At 31.4% G+C, this 17,656-nt stretch overlaps 1 protein-coding gene across 2 annotated transcripts in view; it reads right to left on the bottom strand.

Moving 5' to 3' along the window:
- LOC132949329 (protein shifted-like) overlaps positions 1-17,656 on the bottom strand; it is a 23,386-nt gene extending 5,730 nt beyond the window's left edge. The window contains exons 1-3 of one of the 2 annotated variants that reach the window (XM_061020169.1): positions 16,768-17,656; positions 7,741-7,838; positions 7,532-7,676 (exon numbers count right to left, since the gene is read on the bottom strand). In XM_061020169.1, coding sequence (XP_060876152.1) covers positions 7,532-7,676; positions 7,741-7,838; positions 16,768-16,921 — 397 coding nt within the window. In that variant the 5' untranslated portion in view covers positions 16,922-17,656. The remainder of the gene's footprint in view (positions 1-7,531; positions 7,677-7,740; positions 7,839-16,767) is intronic. The other variant, XM_061020168.1, reaches the window with a different exon arrangement.

Raw genomic sequence — 17,656 nt, 5'->3', positions numbered from 1 at the left:
AAAAACGTATGACTGTAGATACTTGAAACTTTCACTGAATGTTTATATTAGCATCTTCTATACACGATAACATTTTGAAAATAATTTGACTCTTTCGAACTGTTTACGGACATTGTCAGATTTCAAGGCATTTCCCCCCCCCCCATATCGCCGTAGTTTCCCTTTGTCTTACACTGTGTTTAGCCAATTTTGCTAGCAAAATGTTGTGTTTTTTGTATTTTTGCCTGCCCCGCCCGACCCCCCAAAAAATAAAAATTAAGCTCTGGATTCGCCACTACAACTATAACGCCAAGATGTTTAGATGTTTGTCAATAATTACCGTATATTATTGTAGTGGTCGTAATTTATTGAGGTGTACCTATTCATACTTATAAAATATAAATTTTAATTGTTGTGTCTGTATGGCTGTAAATCAACTGATGAGTGATGGCAGATTATTTTAAAAATGGTACCTACCATTTATATACATTGATAATTGATACATTATTAATTATCATTTCTATGGAATCAGTGCTTTTAGTGGCATAAACTGATTTCATACAATTAGTACTTAGTAGTTTAAAGGTGTCTAGTATTTATGGTAAAGATGTTTCATATATAGTGACAATTCTAGTGATAGAACTGAACAATGAATGTGGATGTGCTAGTGGAAATATATAGGTATGGATAACAAGCGACAACCCACAATCAGTTATTGACACAATGATACACTACCTCGTTGTACAAATAATTTAGTGTCGAGTATTAAGCCACTGTTAAGACTGTTTGACACATAATTATCAATTACTTCAGCTAGGTACACCAAAGAGAACATGCTCAACATCGAAACGTATAAATTATATACAACTACTTAAGAGCTAAGACAGATTGACAGGGGAAAATGTCAGTGAATTATCTATAATATATAGCCATCATAAATAAAAAAAGAACTGACAGAAAAATTGATGTTATATTGTTATAGGTACAAACCCCCGAGTACTTATTCATTTTCAAGTCCCATCCCATAGTAGGTACCATCGAAATATCCTGCGTACTACGCCACTATATATCAATCCTGAACGTAGCTCTGACACATTAAGGCGCTTCACAGATATTTTTTGTCTCCGTCTTACAAGTGCATAACATAGCAAATGTACGGTCAGCAAAACATGTTTAACTCAGTTAGTTTAAAAATTTAAGTGAATTGACATATTATGAAACTTGATGGTAAGATTCTAAGAATATTATATGTGTTTGTATGTGGGTTTTTTTACGATAATTCAGTTTATAAGTGGGTAATGAGCATTTTTAATTTACGCTATATATTATATATACTCATGTCTCATAACTTACAACAAAATTGAACTATCGTAAAAAACCCACACTCAAACACAGATAATGTACTTACCAAAAAGTTTCATAATAGGTCGATTCACTCTAATTTTTAAATTAACGGAGCTAAACGCATTCTCCTGAGCGTAAATTTGATATGTTACGCACTTGTAAGACGAAGACAACAAATGGTCGTGTAGCGTCCTCTTAATGTGAAATGATGGAAACACGTTGGTAATTATTCTATCAACACGAGGACAGGACCGGCGCCTATTGGAAGTGCGGGGTACTACAGGTCACTCTATGAAGGACTGCGAGGAGGCGGACGACCGCTGGACTACAGAGGGTCACACACAAGCCGGGCTCGGGCGCGTGCGCTGCCAGGAAACAGTCTGGAGGAGCGAAGAGAGTCTCCGATGATTAACTTCCTTCAAATTAATCTGAACGCGAATTGGTCAACGGAGCAGCTTATGGCACAGACAGCAGACGAGGTCGAGGCGGTCGTCCTCATTGTGTCCGAACCGGCCACCCGCTATGACCACGAAGACCGGTGGTGTTTCAGCTCAGACCGCAAGTTATATCGAAACCCTAGTTAAGTCATTTTATGTAGCCGAAGGCAACCTTGGGAGAGTAGAGGCTCCCGCACTGCCATATATTATATAACTGTATTGTTGTCGTAATAGTAGTGAGTAGGAGACTTGTCTACCACTACTAAAAATATGATGTATTTGATTTGTTTCAATAAACTATGGGGACCGGAGGAGAAGTATTGGCAAACTTAGTTCCTTCTCCGGTCCTCGATACCACGCAAAAAAAAAGATAATTATTCTATTGATATTATATAGTACATCTTTAACTATTTTAATGACTTTAGTTTATACTTGTCTTGCATTAGCTATTAGGATTTAGGATGTGTTATAATATTAAATATTATAGCTGGTTATCATTTTGTCAACAAATTAATTTTCTTCATTGATATTCAATTTAAGGTGATTTGAAACGGTGATTTTTTGTATTTGTCTTACACACTTGAAACATAGGAATTTAGACGAGTTTTTATTCCAACGTACCGATTAATCTAGTGAAGCGATAAGAATTATAAAAACAGATTTCAATTTGTCATTAAGTCTACTTGAGATTGTCTTTCACAGATTTTTAATTATTTGATTTTAACTTTTCCAAAAATTTAAATATTCCGTTTCCATTTTTATTACGTATTTTTTAGAATTTAGGGGGATAAAATAAAAAATGTGGGGAAGTCAATATCAAGTTTTAAGGTTTTAAGAATTCTTATCGCTTCACTAGATCAATCGATACGTTGAAATCAAAAAAATCTAAGTTTCTATGTTCTACGTGTGTTGGACAAAGACGGAAATCACCGCTTCCAACCCCCTTATTAAGATCATACTTTGGAACACTATTCGTCAGTGAATTGTGGCTCGCGAGTTCTCGAGATTATGAAAACAATTTCGAACGATGTGTTGTATGAAATTAAAATAAATAATAGGGATGGGCTTTTAAACCCTTGAACACCTCGAGCTTTTAAAAATTCTAACAACTCAAAATTTGAGAAAAATTTAAGTTCGAATTCCAACAGTTCGAGAATATCCAAGTTTGTAATGTTTCAGAACGATAACAGGTCAATTTTAATTTTTTTTTTGTTTAGTGTAAATATTGTTTTACAATTAAGTAATGTTATAATTTGTTATACGGTTAAATGTATGAAAAATGTCAACAAAGTTCTAATTTTCGAGTAATCTTCAAATTCGAGAAAAAAAATTGAGTTTGATCTATCCCTATAAATAATATAATAGGTATAATATGTGGACATGTGGGAGTACGGAACTGAAGTGTGGCGTTGGCGTAAGATTAACAATAATCACGAGTAGGGAACAATACTAATAAAGAACGTTCGTGACGTGTAACCTACAGCATGTAATTGATTTCTGACGGCCGCTTTTGGCATCATGGCTAACCCAACCTTCAGCACGGAAATACGGATTGTACGACGTCCACACATTGGTATTGTATATTTTACAGCACTCATGTCCGCTACATCGAGGCATCGTTTGACATTTTCGTAATATCAAATCCAGAAACTCAGTGAGTTAACACCTCTCCAGCGTCGGAGGAATATATTTACCGACCACTGGACGGAATAGGTCGTTTTTGATCGCTTTAACCGGTATTGAAAATTAAATTTTCGGCCCAGACATAATAAAATAGTATATTATGTGGCAAGGGTGGGAAGTGAACAATTCCAGTCGTATGTGACATTTGTGGTACTAGCCACTGGGGAGAATAAAAAATAGAACCTTTATCTACTAATCTACTACAATATCCTGGCTTGAGAGTTGAGACTAGAGACGCTAGCTTACTATAGCTTCTTCACTATCTTGCTAGATTATAAATGAAATTAGTTTGTTTATACGAAGCTATAGATACTAATTACTATTACTTAACAGTTAATAACACCATTTTGCATTATTGCTATCCCACCTTGAAATAGTACAGACCAGGAATTAAAAATTTTGACGTGCTACAGCCCTCGAATAATCCTCGGGATACGGGCAACGCTTTATTTAGGTACTTACGTTGGACCCAAAACGTTCTGTTGGAATTTCGTCGTTATGCACACCACACCAATAGGTACTAACTACTGGCTGAAGACGAAACGAAGATTAGGTAAGTGCCTATTTTGTGAAATATATTTACCTATTTTGACTATGTGTACTAGCATTTATAACTATATGTACATATTTTTATTTGTTGAGTTACCTTTTATGTAAAATATTAATTTAAACACGTCCATGGGGTGGAGGGAGGTCTTCCTCCAAGAGTTAGTCTGTAGAAAGGTAATGAGTAAGGACAGTCGAACAGGAAATGATGGACGTATTGCATTTTCTCAAGATGGAGTGTGTACAGAGGATCAATTGAGAGAAAGTAAATAAGAATGAGGATACTGGATAAGGGAGTGTATTATGATAGACGTACGTCGTACATCTGTGAGTGCAGAAGCATGGTTGAAGGGGTAACGGTTTTAAATTTAGTATAGTAGTGCTATATGCCTATTGCTATAACAAAGGGGAAGACAGGATTATTTGGGATTTGCCATCAAGCATTTTTAATATATATTTAAAAGAGCTTATTTTTTGTGAAATAAGAAATTCATCATAGGCGCAACTCGGGTTAAAATTCTGAGCTACAACCCACCTAAAAACTATTAATTTAAAATAACCCATAGAGGGCTTATATTTAAATTAATAAGGGATATTTTTGGGAGGGCTAAATCGGAGTCAGAGAGGGCCAAGCCTCCATTGCTCTCTCCCCCCCTGATTGTGCCTCTGAAATAGTGAAATTCATTACGGGCAGTCGTGTAGTGTAGTGTGAAATTAATAATGAGTAATGACTATTTAAATTGTATGACAGCGTCACACGTATTTTAGTATTATAGTGCTGACGGTGCTGTACTTAACATTAAAAAGTGTGTAATAGGAAAAATAAGCAACCGGTCACAGCAACAGGTCAACGCATTGTTTGATATTTTCGGTTTTTATAGAAACTCCATAAGCACTCCACTGAGGCAGCGGTGGGCCACACGAAGAACGTACCGAAAATTATTATGCTGTACAGTACCTATAAATAACACAGGTATATAATTTATTGGTTTTATTATATTATAATATATTTGTTTTTGTCCCATCTTGTTTATTATAATAATTGTTGAGCTATCACAGCTATTTATATGATGAAATAAAAACGTATAATCGTGTCAACAGTTTTTTTTTATTTGTCTTCACCAAGACGTAGTACCGAGTAGGAATAGCAATACTTCTGTTTAGTGTTCAATGTTATAAATTCGACATTCGTGCATATCATGGTTGAAATATACAGGTTATTGCCTATTGACTTGGATTGTTATCATCAGATACAAAATGGCTACGTAAAGGGATATCACAAATATCAATTTTTCTTACCATCAAATATCTCGTACACGCTAGCAAAAGCCAACAATTGAAAAATCCCGCGCATGTATAGTTGATTAATATTGACTCCCTTTACGCTAAAATTTTTGTTTTTATCATCACATGTTTGATTGGGAATGGGTATAAATGCAATAACCTTGTATATTTCAACCATGGTATATATACAATTCTATTTTTATCGGGACTACTATTATATTAGGTATACTCTATGTTTTGTATTTAGAGGGTGGGGGGGGGGGGGTGGTGTACTTTGGAGCCCTAGCCACAGGCTGAATTTTTTTTAGTCCATTTATGGGGTGGTAAATTTATACTGATATACTATTGTCTGTATTAATATATGTATCAAAAAAAAAAATGATATATATATTTATTTATTTATTATTAACATAGATATGTTTTTGGGTGGGGTACCTACAACTTTTTTTTCCAACCAATTTCGCGTTACAATACCTAGGACCTAGGTTGCCCATTATCGTAACCGATGCATTATATTATAATAATATAATTGCATCAGTGGCGTTTCCCCGCTCCTCCTTTTTTTAAATTTATATTATACTTCGCCCATGCGCAGTTTTGAATGAAAATGTAATTATTTATATCTGTCCCACCCGGCGTTGCCCATGTCAAAGGTTTATTTATTTTTGAAAATATATTTGTAAAAAATGTATACGCCATATTTCTACTAATTATAATAGTAACATTATATTATTATAATTTCAACCAATGCGATGGTCACTATTTAAATAAACAAAAGAAACATTATCTTTTACGAGCATTCATGTGTGAGCCATCTACCCTTTAGTTACTAGCAGGCACGTAACTAAAAAAAAATCAGGGGGGGGGGGTTATAGTCTATAATAAATTATATAAGATATATATAAATAAATTACACTACTATTAATTTTCAGGGGGGGAGGGTTTGGACCTCCAAAACCCTGTATACGTGCCTGGCTACTAAATAGAGTATTAGAGATTGAAAATATATAAAGCTATAATTAATACCTTTCTAGTCTCAAGGAATCTAATGATATGACTTTTATTGTAAACGGCCCAGTAGTTTTTGAATCTATTAACTTTGGATAAACCAACTTTCATTTTTAGCTGTACAACCTGATTCCCCCCGTGAAAAAATAAAAATATAGTGCTATATAATAATAGGTGTGTCTTGGTTTTAGTGTACCTCAGATCAAGGGATAATCGACGTCGGTGTGTCTCGGTTTGTGAACTAATTGACAATCGAGGTGGACATTTATTTTTGAAATATGTTTCCCAGGTGAATAAATGTCCATTACGGCATTACAGCCCTTGTTAATACGCCACAAGTACAATACGTATAATATTTTAATAATATAACACTCTTCTTAATTTTTATGAGACTTATTGTTGGGTAGGTAAAATGTTTTAATATACTTAAGAGGACTACGTCACACCTTGCTATGTTGTCTCCGTCTTACAAATTTACAACATAGCAAAAACTGTTTTGGGCAGGAAACTTTTATATTTTTGTGTTTGTAGTAGTGGCTCCAAAATTTCTGATCATATAGGGTAGAAAATTATCTATGCAACAGCGTGCCTATATTTTACATAAAATAAATACAATTTATTTGCTTCTAAACGTTTCGTTTTTTTCATTTGTTTATAAAAAAATGATTGGAAAGTGCTATTAGAAAAAAAGCACAGATAAAGTTCTTCTTTACGTGTTGTGAAAATTTGGTAGGTAGTTCCACAACAAATATGGTGCGAGAAAATTTATCCCACGCAAAACAGTTTTTGCTATATTGTACAATGTACATTTGTCAGACCGAGACAACACATGCTGGTGTGACGTCCTCTTAATGTTTTTAACACGTTATAATTAAAAATATGTACATTTTATACATATACATGATATATCTGTTATATAAGATTCATTGAAAATATGCATGATATAAAATCTTAGACCTCGGTATATAAATTTGAGGCCCATTAAAAGGGTGCACCACCTGCACCTATACGCTGTAGTTAGTAGTTGCGGCACTGATTGTATATTATATACTATTGTGTGTTTGTAGGTATATTTCAAAGGATTTATATCTTTAAAACGTGGTAACAGCTGTTTTAATTTTATAGTTCATAAAACTAAGAAGTCGTTGTTTATAGAGTAATTTAATAGCACACTACATACCCAGTTAATAGTTATATAAATTGGACTTTAGTGTATAATATAATATTAAAAAGATAAACATTTATTTTACCTTTGGGTCTTTTGGGTATTTTCCCATCGATTTTCACGGTAACTGTAGGTGGTTCCAATATGTTTTTGTCGTCCGAATCAAGTATGTCAAACACGTAAAAATAATTCTTATTTCCAGACATCCATGTGAAGTTCACATAACCCACCTGTGTGTAATTAACGTAAATATAAATTTAGAACAATAATAATTTCATAATTCTCGTCGTTTACCTCAGATGGAATGACTGGCAAGTACTGTTCAAAATTTTTGTCCAAAATGTACGGCGTGACTTTACCTTCCATAATTGCATATATTGGCATTTTCAGACCTGAAAAAATGGAATTTAAAGGTTTTATACCATAGATAGGTGTGTAGTGTGTTGACGTTTTTTAGACGGCTTCTAGAAGTTTGAATGACTCAAACCGTATACTTTGGATGGCCACTCTTCAGTGAACATTGCATTAGAATTTAAAATAAATCTAACTTAATACAAATGCAAATCAAATCAAAATAATTGGAAAATACAAATTAAGAAAAACTGAAATTTTTACATAAAATCTGTTTTCGACAAAGAACGAATAATAACCCTAAATACTTGAAATTTTCACTTATTGCTTATAAATGCATTTTATATAGGTAGATACATGATAACATTTTCAAAATATATTGACTCTTTCTGAGCAATTTACAAACATGAAACATTTTTGATATTCATTTAGTTTTTTCCAATTATTATCGATAAAAAAATATTTTAGTATGTAAAAAACATAACTAAATTGTATTACAATCTGTTGATTTTGAATTCAATGATATATAATTGTATACGAAAAACGATTCTGAACAAAAACGGTCCGTTAATATTACTCTGTATATTTTATGATATATTTTTATTGCTATTATAATATTATATATAGTAAAAATTCATAGTTAATTTTACCGTTGTCCACAAAACTTTTAACCCATATCTAGATGATTATTAAATGTAGATAATAATTTTCGAGGGGAGCAATAATTTAAATTATTCTTCAATTCGTGACTCGTGAGAGGTGACGCCCCCTTACAAACAACAAACGTTACGTCATGCATATATTTAATCTATTTAATAATCGAGTATAACTTATAAAATACTAGCTGATCCCGTGCACTTCGTTGCCCGTTAAATGTATCAACTCTATATGACTCAAACTTTGTTCAATTCGTTATTTAATATTTGGTGTATGGTGTTATCTTAACTTTTCCGTTGCCCCGAATAAAGATTCTGATTCGCAGCAGTACATTATCAAGTAGGCAATCTACCTGCGGTAGATCGCAGACCCCGTGCTGTTTGAACGTAAGTGTATGTTTTAACTCTAAAGTATCAAAGTTATACCAAGTTTGTCGTTTTTACTTAATTCTACCTACGGTAGATTAATATAATCAATTTATACAAAATCCTATCCTAACCTGAATGTACTAAAATCCGTTGAATAAAAAAAAAACAAATTTAACCCTTTGTAAATTAACCTATCTTCTTCCCAGAGGTATAATCTACCTACAAACATTAATTTATATAATATATATAAATTAATAATATAGATAATATTGTCTAAATATATAAATCCACAGACTATAACTATACAGACTTAACTATTATACACTATTATAAACTATTATATACAATTATACACCGGTGGATTTTCCTGAAATTTTCTTTCATATAAAGCCTTCTCCGTGAAATACTCTTTCGTTTAAAAAAAATCACTAAGATCTGATAAGTAGTTCCAGAGTTTAGCCTGTACAGAGATTTTCATTTCACATTTTTATAGTTAGATATGGTTTTTTTTTTATTATTATTATTAATATTATATAGCTTAAAAACCCATCATTGCTTATAGACGCATAATAATAATACAGATTGAATATGTATATGTACAATAACAAATCGTCAATGTATATAATAAATGGTTTGTTTGTTCTCATGGCAACGAATTAACGATTCACTATAATTCTGGATTGAAATTTCTGGAACGAATCATTTTATACGACGTCACTCATGGAAACCATTTATAAACAACAATTTCCATCTGAAATCTCAAAAACGTATATAAATGAGATTAGATTTGAAAATGTAATACAAGATTAGGTATCCATAAGTTTGTCTATCTTTATCAAAAACAAAAATGTCTACAAGAAAGTCAAATTAAATTTTTATGACCGTTTGAAATTCATATTTTTATAACATTTGATATTCACTTGATTTCTCATGTAACGATTTTCTTATTTTGGTGTAATTAAAAAACGTATGAGTGTATGACAGAAGATACTTGAAAATTTCACTGAATGTTTATATTAGCATCTTCTATACACGATGAAATTTTGAAAATAATTTGACTCTTTTTGAACTGTTTACGGACATTGTCAGTTTTAATTTTTTAATTTTTTTTTCTATAAATACCAATAAAATTTTATTTGTTTGGTAAAAAAGCAAGAACATTTAATATAATGCTCCTGATATATCGTTCTAATAGCAGTTGAAAAATATTAAAAATACATAGGCACAATTTTTTTTTATAAGCATTTAAAGTTCAAATGTTGACAAAATTTATCAAATTTATAATTTAATAATTATTTTGTAGTTAAAAATTTTAAAATGTTCAACTTTTATAGCTAAGGATTGAAAATTTAAAACAAGGCTCCACGTAAATAGGTTATATATATATTACAGTTAGGCATTGTTGACTGTTATTCTATGCAAACTTGTTAATTTACAAATTAATGAAACATTAGAAATTTAGGTTAGGTTAGCTATTTATTGGTAAAATATAAACAAGTTTTTTTGTACATTAATATCGACATGTCGTTCACTACGTTATTAGAGTGTTAAATCAATTACATACATTTGTATTTGTTACTCTACTGTACCTATCTACAGCATAAATATTTCAGTCATTAGATAAGAACATAACATATAAGATTGACATCGTAGTCATCACTCATCCTACACGTCAGTCATATTATTCTGTAGATATATAAATATAAACTACTATTTCTAGTATTTGTTAAATATATATATATATATATATACACACTTTAAATTGTATGTAATAACTAGATAGTCTATGTAATATTTAGTTAAAGTATAATAAATAAATTGTCTTTATTTGTAAATTGTTTACATGACTATAGAATACATTTAGTCGTATGTTAAAAGTCGGATATTTCGTATATTCGTATATTAACGAAGTGTAGGTATTCAAATAGTCGACTATCGGGATGCAACAAGAGGTGTTTTTTGTTTGGATGAGTGTAATCATTTTTACCAAAAAATAAATTGTGAGTTTGGGAGCGACTATCGTTTATACCAGGGGTTGGCTACAGGCCCGTATCTAGAGCAAAGATCTGGGGGGGGGGGGGGGGGCAACAACTTTTTACAACACAAATACAATTATAATACAATATTATACTTTACTAGAAATGTAGTCATAATAGTAGGTATATAGGTAATCAATGTGATAAATAAATTATTGATTATTTAATATATAAATAGCGACTATGTGAAAAGAAGTTTAGATTTTGTTTATTTGTTATTTAATATTATATAATATTTATAAAAAAATATGTCTGGGAGGGGCTGGTCCCCTAGCTCCCCCCCCCCTTGGATCTGTCCCTTAATTATTATAATTATATATTTATGTGTATTGTATGGGATTTTATTTTATTATTTTTATTCTTTCAATTGACAATGTACATTATTACTAGGTATACAATATTACAATGTATAAATAAATTTGCCTGTATTTAAACCAACTCATACTTCGTCCCAACGGTATTATTGATGGAATAAACACTCACCCAAAGGCCAAAGAGTAAATGTACCTACCTATAACTATTAACCCAAACAGACACATTTTGGATGATTCATCCCAAACGATCTACGACCTTACTAGGTTATGAAAAAGGTATACTGTGACAAAAAAGTAGATCATGACCGGTTTTTGACTTTTTTGATCCGGACGCAACTTTATCTATTAAATAAAATGTGTGACGCTTAGATCATATACATACTATGTAAAATGTATATGATCTAAGGTGTGATGCAACTACGCAAGTAGCATATGTACAGAGTTGGCTAATTATCTGAAGAATATTTATTATTAAGTATTGACAGTTTTAAATCAATTACCCAGTACTTAGATTACTTTTTTTTATAAAGGAATTATTAAAAGTACAAACGAAAGGTTAGCAGCTAACAATTACATATAATATTATATTGTTTATAATAAGACATATTTTTTAACACAATAAAGGTAATAACTCTTCCACATAGGCGCACATTGAGTGTGAATTTAGGGGGTGCTGGAATAATGTATGTTACACAGATCCACACCCCCCTAAGTCCTAATACTATAATAAACTGCATTACATTAGATTTAAGTCTGTATGATTGTAAAGAAGACGCTAGGTACACCCACATATTGTGTTGTCTACGATTTACAAATGTAAAACATAGGAAAAAACTGTTTTGCACGGGTATAAGAACCACTCGGGTTGTACTCTAAGCTAAGCAACTAAATTTCCACACTAAACAAATAAGGACATTTACTGTGCAACATTATTTTTATATTTCCAATATCAGAATTAAAAATAAAGTTATTTAAGTTTGAAAAACTCAAAAATAATTAATTTTTAATTTTCAAACTATAAGAACTTTTTTCGTATTTGTGATGTCGAAAAATTAAAAACAATGATGCACAGTCAATATTCTCCTCTTTCTAGTTGGAACATTTGATTGCATAACTCTAACTATAGACTGAGTGGTTCTTATCCACGCAAAACAGTTTTTACTATGCTTTACATTTGTAAAACGGAGACCACACATGCGGATGTAGCATCCTCGTAATAATATTAGTCATTCCGAATTTATTCAATTCAGCGTAGCCCGCAGATTAAATTAATTTATTAGTAAAAACCAAGTAATAACCATAGTTGTAAATAAATATTTCGTACCTAACCGTGAACCGTAAGATAATAATATGATTGCTGCATATTGTTTAATGTTTTGACAAAAACTGAAACACTGAAACGTGCATTCACACAATACTGTTATAATCGTGAATTCGTGAACAAATGTCAATATTTGTAATGGAAAAAAAAAATTCCGAACCAATAAACCACAAAAATTTATTAACGATTGGTGAAACAGTGAATTAAATTGGGGGTGCTAGTTTGAAGCTTGGGGGTTCTTGGGGGCTTTTAAGTGTTTTTTAGAACCTAACTAAATTTTGTTCAATAAAATGGAGAGTATTGAAAAATTGAGGATATAAACAATTTAAGCAACAATCCACAATGCAATATGACTTTTGGTTACTAACAATAATTTATTAATTAGTAGGTATATAAACGTATAAGTTGTTTAATGATAAATATACATTTTTATTAAGTACAGACTTTCAACTGACAGAAAAATATAAACTAATATTTGGTAATAATTATTCAATTTAAAAACTAATTTAAAAATGCAATTTAAATATGATGAAAAAACATAATAAAGGATATTCGTTATTAACTTCATGAATCAAGATACAATAAATGGGCTTACATTGTAGATAATTAGTCGAATTAAAGAAGATATGTGTTGAAGTATTTTAAAACGAATGAGACAACAAAAAACTTTAAGTTAATAAGAGCAAGAATTTTTTAACCGGAAATGAGCTTGATGAGAAATTAAATGTTTTTTTTTTGGGTATCAAAAAACGAATGTTAAAAAATGAAACAGTCAAACGAAAATACTATACCTAAATATCAATTAAGTGTTATATTTCTAAATTCTTATCATTATTATATCTCAGAAATGGCAATAGATAATGTATATCTATGAGTCTATGATATGCATATTATGTACAATAGGTATGCCGTATGTGTTTATGAAAAAATACGTATTATAACATAGTATTGTTTAAATAAAAATAGTAATTACAATTTTTATAGGTACAAAACATTATTATTATGAACAATTCACGTGGATTAAAAGACAAAAAACTATTACTTCTGAACTCACCTTTTAAACGTGCGTCCTTGAACAATATTTATTGCTTATTGATACATGAATATAATTAAAAAGTTGTAGAGTAGCCACTATGTCCTATAGTATAGTATATCTATATAGTATATACTATATATAGGTATTATAATGTAGGTACTACAACTTCTAAAAATACTTGTATTCACGTTCATTGTAAAATTACCTAAATTTATTATTATTCATCGAACCTTTATAAAAAGTTCCTTGATAAAAACGATTAATGTAGGTACTTATACTCAAATGTATACTGTTATAAGAAGTTTTTGGCAGTGCTAAAATATGACACAGAAAATTGTATTAGAGTATGTTTTTATCACTATTTTGTATTATTGAATTTTGAACATGCCAATAATATTTAAGTGATTATTGATGTAATTTATGGTTGATAATAGTACACCTACTTATTTATAATGTACTTCATGTAATATATTTTATTGTAAATAATTATTATCTATTGTTATATAACGTCGTAAAGAAAAGTAATGAATACATTATACCCACTGGCTACTCATATAAGTCATATAAATTCATAATAGGTACAATTTTTGTTTATAATTCATAGCAAGAAATTTATTTGAAAAGGAGAGTAATCTAAATTAGTAATAACTAATAATGTTAATAAATTCAGGTTTTACACGTATAGTTTATATTAGCCATTAGGTATATTATTAGTGTTAAAACTATATTAAACATTATTCAAATATGTTTCTACATAACAATCAGTAGCCAGTAGGTACCATTAATCTCAAACACGTATACCTACGTCATGCATTATCCTTGCACACGTAAAACTATACAGGATGATATATCAAAGTGAGTATTTATGATTTTTGTAGCTTCCTTAGGAAATCTACGTTTTTAATTTTAAACAATTTACTATCCTATGTCTTATAATTAAAATATTTTAATAATTGCATATTTGTATCCCATTTTTTATGTCAATGCGGTTCTCAAGTTTTTCTAAGTGGCTTAAAATAAATATAAATTTACGTTAATACCTAAGTATTTATATAAATATGTATTTTAATCAACACATTTCAATTTCCTGTCTAATAAATTATATATTTCAGATGTATATTTATTAAATTGATAACATCTCTTTCAATATTTAGAATAGCTAGAGATGTGTAATTGGTAAATAATGTTTTGAGTATACGACATATTTTCCAAAAATTATCTCAAAAAAATGTTTCTCCCTGCCTTTACCAAATTAGTTAAAAAACATAATTATGTTGGTTACTCCTTAATTGTCAAACAACATGTAATGAAAATAAAAAAACAAGAATGATGAACAAATTATCCATTAATGGCATATAATATGGATAGTATAAATATTTTTTTATCCACTGTAAATACCTATTTTCAGCAGTCGATCTATTTACACATCAGCTATATTTATGATTACATTGTATGGTTCTCGTGTGGTATGGTGGTGGTACGACGCATCACAGATAATCACAGAATTTAAAAAGAAAAAATACAATTTAAAACGGAATAAAACAAATAATAAAACATTGTACCCATTGACCCATTCAACGTATACCCACCGCTTACTCCGTATACGCATTTCTTTATAAACATTGTTATGATTTAGTGAATATACGACGTTATTCCCGTATAAGTTCTAATACACCCCTGAGAATAGCTAAATTTTAAGAACAGTCTTGCGGCATACTTTTTTCTCAACTGTTTGTTTCAATTAAGATGACATTCAATAATATACAATAATCAATTTATATATTACTATTATATCATATTATATATTATTATTATTATGTGGGAGCTTTGGAAACATTTCGATCGACAAGTTGCACCTATAACTGGGTGCCCCGGGATGTTAAGATAAGCCCCAAGAGTGTCATTAGCAGAAAAAGGTCGAGAATCATTGACTTGCGGGAACACAAATCAACGCTCAGCTTTCAAATGTCATCCTCAAACAAATTATTTTACAGAAAATGTTGATACAAATAAAGATAAACCGAATAATAACAATATAATACGAGTAGTTTAAGGTCGTGGACTCTGGAAAAATAATTTTTTAGGTTATCTTTTTTTCTCCAGTAAATTATAAGCTTAAAATAACTGTAAAAAGCAAATTATTATTCTACTATTATTATTATCGCGTATTATACAAATATTTGAAAAAATGCTCTTTTTAACAATCCAACATTAATACTGTAGAAAGTTAGAAAGTATATCAATTTCAAAATGGTAATTTACATTTTAATATTAATACACGAGGGATATAATAATAATAAATTTAATAGGTAAAAAAGTTGTACAATGCTTTATAAGTCTACTTATAAAATATGATAAGGATAAGTTTTAAAAATAATAATAAATAAAATAAATAAATTATCCACCACGCTCATAACCTTTCTCGAGATTTGGTTCGCGTAAACAAATCAGCCCTTAAAATGATGTTATACGGTATTATGGTAAAGGTTATTTTTATGCAGAATGATTTAGGATGCATGCCGCGTTTGTTTTCTGAGTCTATTTTTGTGGTTTTGTAAGAACAAACAGTTTTTTTTTTTTACATTTTATTTTTTAATTACATTTAATTCAGTTATCAATCTAATTATTATTGACAATTATTTTTCGTCGCGGTTTAGTTTTTATTTTTTCATAAATCATAGTTGTAGTTAACAACTTCTAAGCAGAATATTTGTCTGAAAATGTCGATGTATGTATAATATCGAACAATCAAACATTATTTTTTCTTATTTATACGCACTTATAATATTTTAGATAAACCATAAACGAAGTGGTACATCACAATTTCGAGGGGTGTCTCCTATTGCTACAGCTGCGGTTCTGCCACTTCACTCTTCATATTATCTAAACTTTAAACGATAATGAAAAACCAATATTGGTTTAATATTCGATGCATACATGTATCTATCATGTTCAGGGAAATATTCTACTTGAGAATTCATAATTTAAAATATAGGCTGTATAGCCACTCAAAAAAGTACATAATATAATCGCCATGATAAAAAGAAAAAAAACATAAAAAATCAGATCTGTTTGCAAAATAACATATTATGTCGACACGTCGTGTTATAATCTATATAAGTACTTAAGTACTTACAATTACATGTAAGACTAGTATATAAAAAAATTTACAAAAGTCGTCAAAAAAATTGAGTGTACATATAGGGTGTTATACATAATAATCGTCGTCGATGCTCACCACTGTACATTTTCACTTGCTGTTCGTCGATCCACAGGGACAAGTCGTCCTTTTTCGTCTGTAGCTGCTGCTGCTTGTGCTTGAGCGTGCACACGACCACGGCCGTAGCGCACAGCGGCAGCAAGTACAACGCCGCGGCCGGTAGACGAGCCATGCGGCGGCGTCGCGCACGTTTCGCTGGCGATCGAGCGGACGATGTATAATATACTTTTTAAACTGTACGATTATTTATTATTATTGCTACGTGACTTCGTGCGCGGACGGGCGAGGCACGGACACCTATACTTATGATTTATGTCGCTCGCACGACGTGCACGTATATACTCGTATTAAGCGAGATGACGGCGAGCGGACGTACGCGCAGCGATTACGACGCGAAGCGTTACACGATTTTACACAGCGACTATATAGTTTCGCAAAGGAATAGCAGGGTTCTCGGAGAAGGGACGTCGCCGGACTCGTTAAAAATGATCTATCGTCACGATCGATGGACGGCAGCGGTGGCGGCGATCGTCAAAACAGGTGCTCTCCGTATTTATTATTTTTGTTTTTCTCCGTCTCTCTCACTCCCGTCGCCTTCGAGGGTGTATGAAAATCCCGTGCTGTGCGCGGGGTTATACTACGGAGGTGTATTTAGCCCGCGGCGAGGTTCTGTCAGCGGCGGCGGTAGTGTTCGGTGATGTCGGCGTCGGTGGTGGTGGCGACGGTAATAATATTATAATATACAAGAATAATACAATGGTATATACAATAATATCGGGTATCTATTATAATACATAACCGATAGTGGTGCGAGCGCCGCGCCAACTGGTTTTCTCGCCTAACCTAACCCAACTGACCGGGTTCGCGCGTCGGCGGTCGGCCGGCGGAACGTCTGCCCCATCGTCGC

Source organism: Metopolophium dirhodum, chromosome 7, assembly GCF_019925205.1.
Source record: "Metopolophium dirhodum isolate CAU chromosome 7, ASM1992520v1, whole genome shotgun sequence".
Taxonomy (NCBI): Eukaryota; Metazoa; Arthropoda; class Insecta; order Hemiptera; family Aphididae; genus Metopolophium; species Metopolophium dirhodum.
The sequence above is the reverse complement of the archived record's forward strand: the minus strand, read 5'-3'. Positions and strand labels throughout refer to the sequence as shown.